This window comes from Ahaetulla prasina, chromosome 6 (assembly GCF_028640845.1).
Source record: "Ahaetulla prasina isolate Xishuangbanna chromosome 6, ASM2864084v1, whole genome shotgun sequence".
In the NCBI taxonomy this organism is placed as follows: Eukaryota; Metazoa; Chordata; class Lepidosauria; order Squamata; family Colubridae; genus Ahaetulla; species Ahaetulla prasina.
In genome coordinates this window covers 95187747-95202357 of record NC_080544.1, presented here as the reverse complement: position 1 = coordinate 95202357, position 14611 = coordinate 95187747, and the positions used below count along the sequence as shown (strand labels likewise).

The following is a 14611-nucleotide window of genomic DNA, read 5'->3' as shown; positions in this document are numbered from 1 at the left end:
CTCTAATGAGAAGCTGAAGAAGGAATCGGAATTTATCAGGGGAAGCAAGAATTGTGGCCTTCTTTAGCAATAAGGCTAGCAACAGGACTCAAAATGCCTTGCAGTTTTCATACAGCCCTTTGAGAGCTATATGCAATGTAATTTCATTTTAATGTATGCCGCTTGATGTACATTCAAAGTGATAATAAAGTTATTCTAAGTCTAAGTCTAACCATATGAGGGTTAATATTTCAAAGAATAGTATTGAGTTTTGAAAATGTAGAAGACGGTCCTTGGTGGGGAATGTTGGAATGTTATTACTTATTTCCACTAAAATCATGATATTTACTTGGGTCAAAATATAGTAAAAAGGCCTTTAATTTTTGGTACTGATAGCAGCTAGACTTTGGGTTTGTAGATTATATTTTTATGATGAGCTTCTTACAGATTTACCATTATGAAAGAATTATATCTTAAAAATAGATGACAAAATGTTATGGGTGAAATCCAGAATAATTACTTTAAACCAATTGTTCTGTAATTGTTATTTGAAGGCTGTCTCTTAATCTCACATATAATGTTGTTTGCCTAATTAACAGCAGTAGCAATAAAATCAACTCAAGTGTTGACAAGTCAAGGAGTACCAGACCAGTGATGGGATTCAAAATTTTTTACTACCTGTTCTGTTGGCGTGGCTTGGTGGGTGTGGCATGGCTTGGTGGTCATGGCATGGCTTGGTGGAGGTGGCAGGGGAAAGATACTGTAAAATCTCCATTCCATCCCCACTCCAGGGGAAGGTTACTGCAAAATCCCCATTTCCTCCCGATCAGCTGGGACTCGGGAGGCAGAGAATAGATGGGGGTGGGGTCAGTCAGAATTTTTACTACCAGTTCTCCGAACTACTCAAAATTTACGCTACTGGTTCTCCATAACTGGTCAGAACCTGCTGAATAACACCTTAGCTGCTTTTAAGGTCCTAAGATGGTTTTATTTCTGAATGAGTTCATTTTTGAAGCCAAACCCACATCCTGTTCGTATCGAACGTTAAATGTTTTAAAAGTTGAAATCATTTCACTCCTATAGGTGCAAATAATGTTTAAAGAACCTTCAATTTTTTCATCAGATTTAAGACCGAAATAGTTTCATCAAAAGATTCTATTTCAAGTTCATTGGATAAACCAAGATATGTATTTGAAATAATGGACGTCAGATTTTCTCTGGAGCTTGTGTAAAAAATGTGAGGGTTCTGATTTTCTTTTCTGATTTATCTTGTGATATTGGTGAATGCTTGACATATAAGTAAAATATTTATAGAGGATTTGCCATTTTTTCCTCATTGCTTTTGCTGAACTTGATTGTCTTAGTTTTTTTTTATTATTATAAAAAAGGACAACAAAGAATGTTCTTTCTGCGCCAACTCAGTAAGCTCAAACTGCCCAAGGAGCTGCTGATTCAGTTCTACAGAGGAATTATTGAGTCTGTCATTTGCACCTCTATAACTGTCTGGTTCGGTTCTGCAACCCAACAAGAAAAACACAGACTTCAGAGGATAATTAGAACTGCAGAAAAAATAATTGCTACCAACTTGCCTTCCATTGAGGACCTGTATACTGCACGAATCAAGAAGAGGGCCGTGAAAATATTTGCAGATCCCTCGCATCCTGGACATAAACTCTTTCAACTCCTACCCTCAAAACGACGCTATAGAGCACTGCACACCAGAACAATAGACACAAGAACATTTTTTTCCTGAAGGCCATCACTCTGCTAAACAAATAATTCCATCAACACTGTCAGACTATTTACTGAATCTGCACTACTATTAATCGTCTCATAGTTCCCATCACCAATCTCTTTCCACTTATGACTGTATGACTATAACCTGTTGCTGGCAATCCTTATGATTTATATTGATATATTGACCATCAATTGTGTTGTAAATGTTGTACCTTGATGAACGTATCTTTTCTTTATGTACACTGAGAGCATATGCACCAAGACAAATTCCTTGTGTGTCCAATCACACTTGGCCAATAAAATTCTATTCTATTCTATTCTATTCTATTCTATTCTATTCTATTCTATTCTATTCTATTCTATTCTATTCTATTCTATTCTATTTGTAATTGGTTTTTGTTGTTGTTGTTCATTGGCAATTTTATACTTTTTGTAGAAAAGAAACAAAATAAAACAAAACAAAATTATAATAATACCATACATGCTTGTAAATAAGCTGAGAATTTTTGGTGCTACAAATGCACCCCCCAAAATTGGTTCAATTTACCATGCATTGGCATATACTTGCAGATAATAAGCACATCTGCAGATAAAGGTTTAAAGATTTCCCCTGGGCAATCATGAACAAATCAAGGGAGCAATGCTCATCTTCAATTCTCAGCCTAGGGAATCTGCGTTGTCTGAGAGAGGTTTCCATCATCATGCAGTTACTATGAAAGTACAGAATATAGTAATCCTTCTGAAGCAGTGTCTATTTATCACACTTGCATGCTTTTGAACTGCTAAGTTGGCAAGAGCTAGGGCAAGAACAGGAGCTCATCCCATCCTGTGGTGCTTGGGTCTCAAACCTGGGCTGTCAGCTTTTCTGTGTCTTAACAGCTAAGCCATTACGCCACCCATCTACTTTGTTACTCCGAAAACACGACCCACCCCAATAATAAACCCAACCCTAATTTTTTTGGGGTGGGCCTAATATTACCCCTACCCCGAAAATAAGCCCACAGGGATGGGTGTGACCAGCATGAGTGGCAGCACAGGTGCAGGCAATTGTCAGGCTGCAGCTGTAGCCTGCTGGCCCCTTGGAGCAGTGCAAATACGCTTTTCCTTTCTCTTTCTGGGTGCAGTCCTTCTGCTTGTTGGGCTGCTTCCTCAAAGCCAGCAGCTCTGTGGCCAGCTGCGTTGCTTTTTCCCTCTTTTTGGGAGGCTCATGGGAGGCTTTTTGGTGAACGGGAGGAAAATGGGGAGGGGGATTTTCCTGCCTGCCATCCTTCCCTCCCTGTGCTGAGTTTGAGGAATGGATGACAGGCAGGAAAATTCCCCTCCCCATTTTCTTCCTGTTCACCAAAAAGCCTGCATTCTGAACGCTGAAGGGTGCATCCAGCTCACCGAGTCTGGCCTGCTGCACCTCAAAAAAAGTAAGACCGCCCCCCAAAATAAGCCCAAGTGCTTATTTTCAAGTCTAAAAGAAAATAAGACTCAGTCTTATTTTCTAAGAAACAGGGTATAGATAAGCCGATCCTTAATTTTTTTTTAAGCATAATACTGTGTATTACTCATGGGTAAGCCAATTGTGAAAATTGAAATGTATATTTATTTATTTAGGAGATTTATATTTCTGCCTATTCGCACATGGTGACTCAAGGCGGCTTACAAGAATATAAAAACATTATATAAAAACCAATAAAACTAATAAAAGAGAGAATCATATAATAAATTAATAAAATAATATAATAAAATAAACCCCCCACCCTGATGACAAAATATCACATGAGCCATTTAATGGGTTCCATCCCACTTTGCGTTCCCCAGGGCCACTGGCAGAACCAGGTCTTCAGCGCCTTCCGGAAGAGTATCAGAATTGGGGCCATTCTAATCTCTGAGGGGATGATGTTCCAGAGAGAGGGAGCCACCACGGAGAAGGCCCTTCTTCTGGGTCCCACCAGGTGTATCTCCCTAGGGGATGGGACCAGCAACATTCCTTGCTTCCTTGCTCTGGTGGGCCTGGTAGATGTGAACGGGAAGAGATGGTTGCTCAGATAAAATGTATAAACGTTTTGTGTACATGCGGCACATTTATAATTTGCTCACAAACTTCAGGGTCAGCTTATCCATATAAATGGATGGATTTATACAAGGCTGAAAATGGTAAATAGAATGGAGAGTGCTAGAATTGGAAGCTTTGTGTATTCTGATGTTGACTAGGGCTTTGGTACAGAAACAGCACCACCTGTGAGTTAGTCTTATATCTATTCTCAGACCTTCTTAATATGGGTGGAATACTGATCTACTTTATCAGGATGGTCCTAAAGATGACTAGGAATTTATATTAGGTATTATGATTGGATTAATATTTGCAAACAAAACCTAGAAATGTTAAGATTCCCCTGCAAAAAAATTACAGAAGTTGTCCAAAACTCTCCACAGCCTAAAATATTTGAGGGGGGGAAATCCTCTTTGGACTATAGTCACAGGACTGAATTTTCCCCAGAGTCAGTGCAGATGAAATAAATAAATGTCAATGCTTATCTAGAAATCATATAGAAGATTGCAGTTTTTGAAAAAGGATCATTGATATCACCTTGGGAAGAAATAGGACACCTAATTCCAGAAAGATGTTACTTATGATAGATGTGAATAGCCTGCTTAGTAGCATTGGAACAAAAGATAAATATGTATTTCCCAGAACAGTTTATCCCTGTAAAATAACACCTGATTATTAATGACTGCAATCTAAACCTAAAATAACATTCTGATCTTTGTGTAGTTTAATGGTTTGCCTTAATACAAACTTCATTTTCATAATTTAGGATAATACCGGTAATAAAATTATTTTATCTGCTGGATACTTTCATAAAAAACAAAAACAAAACACACACTTCAGCAGATGGCAGCATTTGGCTGGTCTCACAAGTTGAGCAGGACTGTCCTTGGTTAGTGTTTGGATGGGAGCCCACTTTCTTTTATTATATCTGACAACCATCTTTATTATTGATATGTGAATACGAAATGAAATAAGATATGAAACAAAAAAAATAAAAATAAAAATAAAGCAGCAATCTTTTTCAGAAGAAAGAACAGGAGTTCAAATAATCTTTGTTAAGGTGATGGGCTAATACAAATTTCTTTTCATGATTCAGGAATATATTCCTGGCTTTGGTATTTTTAGTCAGAAGGGGTTTCTGATTATAAAGAGAAATTGAGAAATCTGTCTCTCAATCTGGAACAATGCTCAGAGTGGTTCAATAGAAACCAATGGGGCTAACTAAGACGCTTACAAATTTAGGTCCTCTTAATTTAACTGGCCATCTAATGAGAAGGAAGGACTCACTGGAGAAGAGCCTAATGCTGGGAAAGATTGAGGGCAAAAGAAGAAGGGGACAATAGAGAATGAGGTGGCTGGATGGAGTCTGTTCTGTCCCCTCCACCTCAGTCCGGGAGGCATAAGCGATGACTTATTTAGCCGGCAATTCAGTCCATAGCAGCTATCAGCTCTGGCAGCAAACTAGCGAGTGTCTGCCAAGTTATCTTTTCTTCTGTTATCTTTTCTTGATGCCGGCGAGTCAACCAGGAAACCAGGAACAAACAGTACTTCAGCTCAAGTTCTCTCTAAGCAGTTGATTTGTTCGCCATGGAGTAGTATAGCAGCCCCTGCTGCTTTTATACCCTGTGGGGTGTGGCTCCGTGACTCAGCACTTCCTAGGCCTGCCCCACCCCTGCTTCTGTTGTTCCCGCCTCTCCTGTCTACAAAACCTAGGGTCCAACCAGGATTGATTGTCCTCAGCTGGGTCTGGGAGCATTGCCTGGGTGGGGGGAGATACAGGAGACAGAGGCCTCATTATTTCTTCCACCTGGCCTGCCTCTGGCTCCTGGAGCTGAGCCAGGGAAGCCGACCCTGCAGAAGGGAGCCCTGATATTTATATTCCCCCTCACTCTCTGAGTCACTCTTTGGCAGGGGGCCAGGCCCGGGGGGCAGGGGCTGGAGCCACAACAGAGTCACTGAAGCAGTCGGCATGAGCTTAAATGGACTCCAGAGGATGGTAGAGGACAGGAAGGCCTGGAGGAACATTGTCCATGGGGTCGGACACGACTTCGCAACTAACAACAATTTAACTGAGTCTAAATCTAGATCCATCCCACAATTCTAAGCCTCTGGGATTAGTCACTCTGGCATGTTTATCTATAGTGAATGTTCCATAGCAGATTTTCTATTTCTTTCTTTCATCATCAATGGCTGGCATGATTAAGCTACTATTCAAATATGAAAAGCTGAATTATTTCCTGGTCATAGATACAAAATGTCGTTCTTGTTCAAGCATCTTACAAAGAGAAACTGAATGATTGATTCTGTTTTTAGAAAGCCATCTAATTCTGAGGACTTTATTCTTATTTCCCAGTAATACTGACAAACACTTCCAGTTTGTCAGGAATGACTATCCTTCCAGCATGCTTAGATGCAAAAGCATTCAGGACTGAAACTCCCTTTTCTTTCAAGTCAGGAAGAATTTTTTTAAAAAAAGCTTGAAAAGTTTGAATCCAGACTTTTAAAGGCATTTCCTTTGAGATTGCAGAGTTGGGGATGATGGAAAGTTAAGGGTTTTACACAGGGGTGGGATTGAAAAAATTTAGCAACTGGTTCTCTGCCCGGTTGCTGGGTGGCCGTGGCCATGAGGGTGTGGCCTAGTCAGCTTCCTGCACCACGGTGTGGGGGGGCATTTTTGCCCTCCCCAGGCTCTGGAGGCTTTTTTTGAGCCTACAGAAGGGTGAAAACAGCTTCCCCGGGGCTCCGGAGGCCTTCCAGAGGTCAGAAACAGGCCCATTTCCAGATTTCCGGTACTTCCGGTAGGCCTCTTTCTCACCTTACCCAGGCACCAGAGGCTTTCCTCGAGCCTTTGGGAGGGCAAAAATGGCCTCCCCTGGGCTCCGGAGGCCCTCTGGAGGCCAGAAATGAGACCGTTTCTGGACTTCCAGTACTTCCGGTAGGCCTGTTTTTCACTGTCCCAGAGCCTACACGCAGGCCCTGCATCCAAAATCGGCAGTGTGGAGACTCCTGGGAAGTGCGGGGCAGGGTGGGCAGGATCAGTCAGTCCTTGCAACTACCAGTTCGGCAAACCAGATTAAAATTAACATCCGGTTCTCCCAAACCAGTCTGAACTGGCTGAATCCCTCCCCTGGTTTTACCGAAAAACAATGATAAATTAATATGATATAAATTTAATAAATAAATCAATGGTCATGGTTGCTTCAGCTGGCTGAATAAGGCCAAGGACTGCATGGAGACTTCAGGTTGCCAAAATTTTCTTATAATGCATCTGAGAATGATATAAACACCCATTCCAAAAAAATTAACCTGAGATTTAGGAATCATTAGAAATGAAAAAAAAATGGACAAATGGCAGAGAATCACTGGTCCTTGTCCAATGTAATTTAAAAAACACACAGCATTTTCACAGCCTTAATTTACCTACTTTACTACCATGTTCCTAAAAGTTCCATACTCTGTTAAGCTTTGCGAATGTTGACAAGACTAGAAAATTTTGTTAAAAAAACCAAAAAACTTTCTATGACAAACTGCTGAAAGCTGACAGTCAGTTTGGGGCATTTGTCAGCATTCACTTGGCTAAATCCCCAAAGTGAAAAACACACTTATTTTAAAACATTTGAGGCATTGTTACTGTTGTCAGCATTTGCCAGAACCCATCAATTTTGGAACGTCTATTATGATATCTAGAATGGAATGAATCAAATTATGGAGTCTCACCTGACATGATATTCTGTTGCAGGCCTAAGATCTTTCAGTTTGTATTCCAATTCTTCTCCACTGGAAAAGAGACAGAGTTGTAACAAACAAACAAAATTAGGAGTGCGGTACGTAATTATTCAGCAAATATGCCCTATATATTAAGATCCCATCCAATATATTCCAATTATATACAAGACCTCAGTAATGAGAATAAATTTTGCCCAATACCAAAAGAAAAATATAATCCCAACAATATCTGATTGGGAATATAATATAATTAAAATATAATCCCAACAATATCTGATTACACATGGAGAACATGCAAGTATGGGAAAATTAACAAATATTCACAACAGAAGTTTAACCCTAACCAAATTTAAACAAGAATTTGCATGCATAGATCACATAGCATGGTAAATATAATAATAGACCTAAACATTTATTAATATTGTAATAAACAGGTGCACAAAAGGAGGGAGTTAGAAATCTAACAGATTTTCCCCTCTTTTTTTCACCTATTGGTATTCTACTCATTGTCAAACTTGTTTGTTCTTTTTCACTTTTCAATATGTACAAACAACATAAGGTAACAATACAGTGTTGACCTAGTGAACTTTTAAATCAGCAACACTATATTGAGATAATGTACTATGTAATTTACAACATTAAAACAATTCATTTAGCAACTGTTCAAAGTTACAATGGCACTGAAAAAACTGACTTATGACCAGTCCTTGCACTTACAACCATTGCAGCATTTCATCATGATCATGTGATCGGAGTTTGGGCTCAGGGCAATGGGCATTTATTTACAATGGTTATAGCATCCCGGGATCATTTAATTCCCTTTTGGCAGCTTTCAACAAGCAAAGTGAATAGAGAAAGCTGGATTCACTTAAAGACCATGTGATTCACTTAACAGCAGCAGTGATTCACTTAACAGCTGTGGCAAAAATGGTTGTAAAATCAGGCACAACTGATTTAACAACCGCCTTGCTTAGTAAGGGAAACTCTAGTTCCAGTTTTTGGTTCTAGATCAAGGACTCCCTGTTTGGCAGGAACAGGATAAGCTTGATCAATCTGCTTAAATCCTAGGACTTTTTTTTATTACAATGAGGTGACATCCAGTTTTTGGAACTGATTTCAGAGTCACTGGGCAGTTCTATAAATTTCTTTCCTATGGTTATTTTTTCCCCTCCACCTAATGCACAATAGTTGAATCAACAAGGATCCCAATATTCCAGTTTGGCACACAACAGAGTTTGGATACTTCACAGGAAACTTTTCCAGCTGGTGAACATCACGGGGGAAAAAAAACCTCTTGGAAGAGGAGGAGGAGATGACAAAAATGGGAAACATTTTGATAATGAAATGGTACTCAACTCTAGAAAAACACTCATGGATTTGCTTCCATGCCTTGCTGCTTCAAACAGAAAACATGATACGTAAAGTCGTGCACATGCAGAATTTTACCTGTAGATTGTTTTGTATTTTCCATCCCTCCCTTTGTCTGATAAGGCAACTTCGTAAGTACAAGTATAAGGCAAACCATTGCTGAGTCTATCTTCACTTGAAAGACCATTTGGAGGAGACCAAGTGAGCGAAACTGTTCTAGTTTGAATGTTTGACACCTTGGGGGATAAAAACAAGATGAGGTTAGTTTTCATGCCAAGAGGCACATTGACATTTTAGAGTCATTTTATTTGAGGAGTCAGAAAAATTATGAACTACCAACAGAATACAATACTTGTAGCTCAGGGTTAACTATGGGATCCTTGATGCTCTAGGTAACTTCATCAATACATTACTAGCTGAACTCTATGGAGATTCTCAGTTATCCAGGTCATGGTTGTCCCAAAGGTGTTTTTTCAAGAGGCAACCGGTTTTCTGGTTTTTCTTGGAAGATGTTTTGCTTCTCATCCAAGAAACTTCTTTAGCTTTGAAGAAGCTTCCTGGATGAGAAGTGAAACATGTTCCAAGAAAAACCAGAAAGTCTAGTTGCCTCTTGAAATCCCAAAGGTGCTTTTTCAAGGGGCAACTGGACTTTCTGGTTTTTCTTGGAAGACATTTTGCTTCTCATCCAAGAGGCTTCTTCAGCTCTGCAGAAGCTTGTTGGATGAGAAGCTAAACGACTTCCAAGAAAAACCAGAAACCCAGTTGCCTCTTGAAAAAGCACCTTTGAGGCAGTACTGATGTTGTTACCTAGTTGCGTAATGAAATGTCTGCAAGAAAACATCCAAGCTCAGAGAGCACCAAGGACCACAAAGTTATGAATTATCATTGCAGTTCCATTCATCCTGAACCAAAACACGTATCATGTTAAAATCATGTTTTCACAAAATTCTATTATAATCTTGCTTAGATTCTTTTTTTCTTTTTTCTTGTAAAAAAGCCCCCCTCCAAATTCAAAACAGCTACTTCAAGCCAGTGGAAGAGTTTGTTTAGTCTTAACACTTTCTTCTAAACTTATGTAATATTCTAACACTGATTGCTTTGAGTCCTTGGACTAGTTAAGAGGGCCATTAAATTAAGCCAGGCATCCGTAGAAATATCATGTAATCTCAGATTAGATCAGATGATGCAATTAAACTGCTTCAGTTATACTAAAGGGCTGTAATGGTAGCCAAGAAGAAAGATATTTACAGTGAACATACCATATTTGATCTCAATTAAGGATTTTATGAACTAAAAAAAAAGAGGGGGGAGGGAATATGAGGACAAACAGACATCTGAATCGGATTTCTGGCATTAGGACATAAAACAGTACGACTAAGGAGAAAGGGCTTTTTCCCAATTCTTTTATTATGGACATATGGTTGCATAACTGTTTTGCATAAATTCACACAGGGATTTGGAACTTAATGTACCATAGCCAGCCAATGTTAAATTGGAATGCTTTCTTACTTTTATGAGCACCAGCTAGGACACACGTAGCTATGTGGAACATATGGCCAAAAAAAAAAATCAAAACATTTTATCCTTTCATGAACTTTAATAATTTGGAAAATCCAAAGAGTAAAGTGAATACTGTTCTTATCTGTACAGTAGAAGTAAACATGGAAAATGGAGAGAAGACCAGGCTAAATGCTAAACAGATTGTGTTACTCCTATTACTAAGATTTGGTTTCCCGAAGATGCAATGTAGTAGCAAAAGGCTGTTTGGCCAGGTTCTTAAAAACAGTGATCCATGGGCCTTCTGGTTAAAATCCATCTCGGCTTTTAGTCAGGGGTGTCAAACTCGATTTCATTGAGGGCTGCATTCAAGGTGGTGTTTGACCTTGGGGGAGAGGGGTGGCCAGAGTGGGTGTGGCCAGCTGAACATCACTCGTGTTGGGGGCGCCTGTGGTGGCCCGAGTGCTCTGCCAGTGAAAACGAGCTCCCGAGTTCCGTTTTCACCCGCAACAGCCTCCTGCAACCCTCTGCTAGTGAAAACGGAGTTGGGAGGGCTACCCACTGCCCTTGTGAACTCCGTTTTCACTAGCAGAGGCACCACAAGCTGGTCCTTTGCTGTTTCCAAGCTGGCCCCATGGGTCAGATCTAAGCACCCCACGGGCTGGATCCAGCCCCTGGGTCTTGAGTTTGAACCCCTGGTCTAAGCCCTCCACTAGGAAGGCTTTAGAGGAGATTGCATTGATGTCTAATTCCTGGTTATAGTTTTCTCTGGAAAGAACAATTGAATACGGGTAGATGTTCATTTTACAAAATTCCCCACAGATCTTCCGATTGTCCAACATAATGACACAAAGCCTTGTAGAATACTTAGAACATTATGTGTAACTTGATGTGTCTATTTGTATGGATAGCTAAGGAAGATGCCATTCATTAGAATTGGAGAAGGGGAACCACTAGTATGTATGTGATAGATTTCTGATACACACAATCTATTCTCAAGATCATTTGTCCATTGTGAACATTCCACTGAAAACATACAAGGAAAGTAAAGCCAAAATGAGAGATCTACACTTTTGAGTAGAATTATGATAAGCTTGTTATTTTTTATATATATAAGCTTCCTTTTACGTTATGAGAACGATTTCTTACTACACAGAATCAAATGCAAGTAGAATGTCCAAAGGAACATTTTATTTATGTGGCCATATGTGTTACTTAGTTCTGCACATTAATTATTACTAGTTATTACACTACCCAGCAAAACGGTCTGTTTTCAATTATGCAAGCAGATGACAGTTCATTCTGTGCATGTGCCTGTCAAAAAAATAAACATCTTTCAAGTTAAAACACTACTTTAAATCTCCCACGAAACACTTCCAAAATGCCTAACTCAAGGCCTGGATTACATAGTGATTGACGGTTTTTTCCCCTTCTTCATTCTGCATTCAAGTCAATGAGTAAGTAAAAGAAACTGTTGCATTCATCTTTGACAGTAATTCGTTTAATCGGTTTCATCCGATTAAACCTTACGTGGTTTAAGACATATTGCAAAACAACTTTCTCCCATTTGGCATCCACTAGAAGTGTTGATCTTCCAAATTCCCCAATTCTCAGCTCCCTGGTCCTGTTCCCCAAATATTTCAATACTGGCAAGTTGGCAGTGCTTTCAGAGCCAAAGGGAAGTGAGGTTGACCATGAACAATTTGTTTTAAACTTCCAGGATTATATTCTAGTGATTGATTGCTTTATTTTGGTACAGTTGCCCTATTTATATACATGATGCCGGACATCTTGCAACAATTGAAAACAAAACAGTAAGAAATCTGCAGGAAAAAACAAATTGTGTGTGTGTGTGTGTGTGTGTGTGTGTGTGTGTGTGTGTGTGTGTGTGTATCTAAACTGCAGAAGAACAATTGCTACCAACCTGCCTTCCACTGAGGACCTGTATACTGCCACACAGGGCTGTGAAAATATCTACAGGCCCCTCACATCCTTGACATAAATTATTTCAACTTCTACCCTCAAAAAGATGCTATAGAGCACTGCACACCAAAACAACTAGACACAAGGACAGTTTTTCTGAATGCCATCACTCTGCTTAATTTTTTTTTATATAAATAATAACTAATTCCCATAACATTGTAAAATAGTTTACTAGAACTGCATTACTATTATTTTTCTCTTCCTTACTAGTATCTATCTCTTCCCACTTATTACTATAACCATGTTGCTTGTATCTTTCAATTATATTGTTTTTATTTGTTTCCTAGTATGATTTGATAGCCAATAAAGGCCAATAAAGAATTCTATTCTATTCTATTCTACACTAGTGTTACGATAAGTAGGCAATACAGGTACTCCTCAACTTACCACCACAATTGAACCCAAAATTTCTGTCGTTAAGTGAAACCTTTGCTAAGTGAGTTTCCCCCCATTTTATGAACTTTCTTGCCACAGTTGTTAAGTGAATCATTGCAGTTGATAAGTTAGTGAAATGAATCGGGCTTCCCCATTTTGCTGTCAGAAGGTCGCCAAAGGGGAGCACATGACCCTGGGACACGGCCACCATCATACATATGAGTCAGTTGCCCAATTTGTCTGAACTTCAATCACACGATCATGGGGATGCTTACAAAGAACGTAATTGTGAGAAATGGTCATAAGTCACTTTTTTCAGTGCTGTTGTAACTTTGAATGGTCATTAGAGAAACTGTTGTAAGTCGGGGATTACCTGTATTAAACATTCACAGCATCTGATATACTGTAACTACTGAACCCCCTAATCCTAACTCTAACTCATACGATGGCTGGATTCCAGCCTCCAAGCCAGATAGCACTCGGAGACTCCAGTTAGTCCAGAATGCAGCTGTGCGGGTGATCGAGGGAGCTGCACGCTGCTCCCGGGTAACACCGCTCCTGCGCAGTCTGCACTGGCTACCTGTGGTCTTTCGGGTGCGCTTCAAGGTTTTGGTTACCACCTTCAAAGCGCTCCATGGCTTAGGGCCCGGGTACTTACGGGACCGCCTGCTGTTACCGTATGCCTCCCATCGACCCATACGCTCCCACAGAGAGGGTCTTCTCAGGGTGCTGTCCGCCAAGCAATGCCGGCTGGCGGCCCCCAGGGGAAGGGCCGTCTCTGTTGGAGCACCTACCCTCTGGAACGAACTTCCCCCCGGTTTGCGCCAAATATCTGACCTTCGGACCTTTCGCCGGGAATTAAAAACTTACTTATTTATCCAAGCGGGACTGGCCTGATTTTTAAATTTTAAATTTTAAATTTTTGTAATTTTATATGGGTTATTTTAGGTTGGGTTAATTGACGGTTTTAATTCGGCCATTATTGAATATGTTTTTTAAATTGATATTTTAACTTTGTATATTTTATTGTTTTTATCTTTGGCTGTACACCGCCCTGAGTCCTTCGGGAGAAGGGCGGTATAAAAATTTAAATAAATAAATAAATAAATAAATAGCAAAACCATAACCTCAGGGCTCTTTAAAATTCAGTAGCGTCAGGTTCTATCTTATCTGCAGGAGAATGTTCCAAAGCAGGGGTCTCCAACCTTGGCAACCTTAAGCCTGGCGGACTTCAACTCCCAGAATTCCCTAGCCAGCTTTGCTTGCTGGGGAATTCTGGGGGTTGAAGTCCGCCAGGCTTAACGTTGCCAAGGTTGGAGACCCCTGTTCCAAAGGATGGACGCCATGACCGAAAAACCTTTGCTGCTAGGCCCCATCAGATGCTACAGATAGTTCTTGGCTTACAACCCTTCAATAGTTTGAAGTTACATAGCATTGAAAAAAGCGTCTTACAGTTGTTTTTCACACTTATGACTGCTGCAGCATCCCTGTGGTCACATGATCATTGTTATTATTTATTTATTAGCCTATAGGCGAACCTTTTCAGCATCGAAAAGGTCAGGCGGAAACATTGCGCATGTGTGCACTTGTCAGAGCCACACTACAGAAAAGCTGAACTTCCAGGTTCTAGTGCACATGTGTACCCGATGATCAGCTGGCCAACGCGCATACGCAGGCTGGTTTTCGGCACTGCCGCACGAGCAAAGGGATCACGCTCCAAAAAAGCTGAACCTTCGGGTTCCGGCGCGCACGCGCACCCGACAATCAGCTGGCCGGTGTGCATGTGCACACTGGGTTTTGGCACTGCCACACTCGCAACTGTCAGCTGATCATCACGTGTACATGTGCGCAGAAACCCAGAAGACAAGCAGGCAAGGGTGTGCATGCCGGGCAACATGGCTTCCT

The 14611-nt window shown here is 40.4% G+C and overlaps 1 protein-coding gene across 1 annotated transcript in view; it reads right to left on the bottom strand.

Moving 5' to 3' along the window:
- The window catches only part of FNDC3B (fibronectin type III domain containing 3B), a 360647-nt gene that overhangs the window by 92983 nt on the left and 253053 nt on the right, over positions 1-14611 (bottom strand). Inside the window, exons 8-9 of the mRNA XM_058187252.1 lie at positions 8930-9087; positions 7475-7534 (exon numbers count right to left, since the gene is read on the bottom strand). Of these exons, the coding sequence (XP_058043235.1) occupies positions 7475-7534; positions 8930-9087 (218 nt within the window). The remainder of the gene's footprint in view (positions 1-7474; positions 7535-8929; positions 9088-14611) is intronic.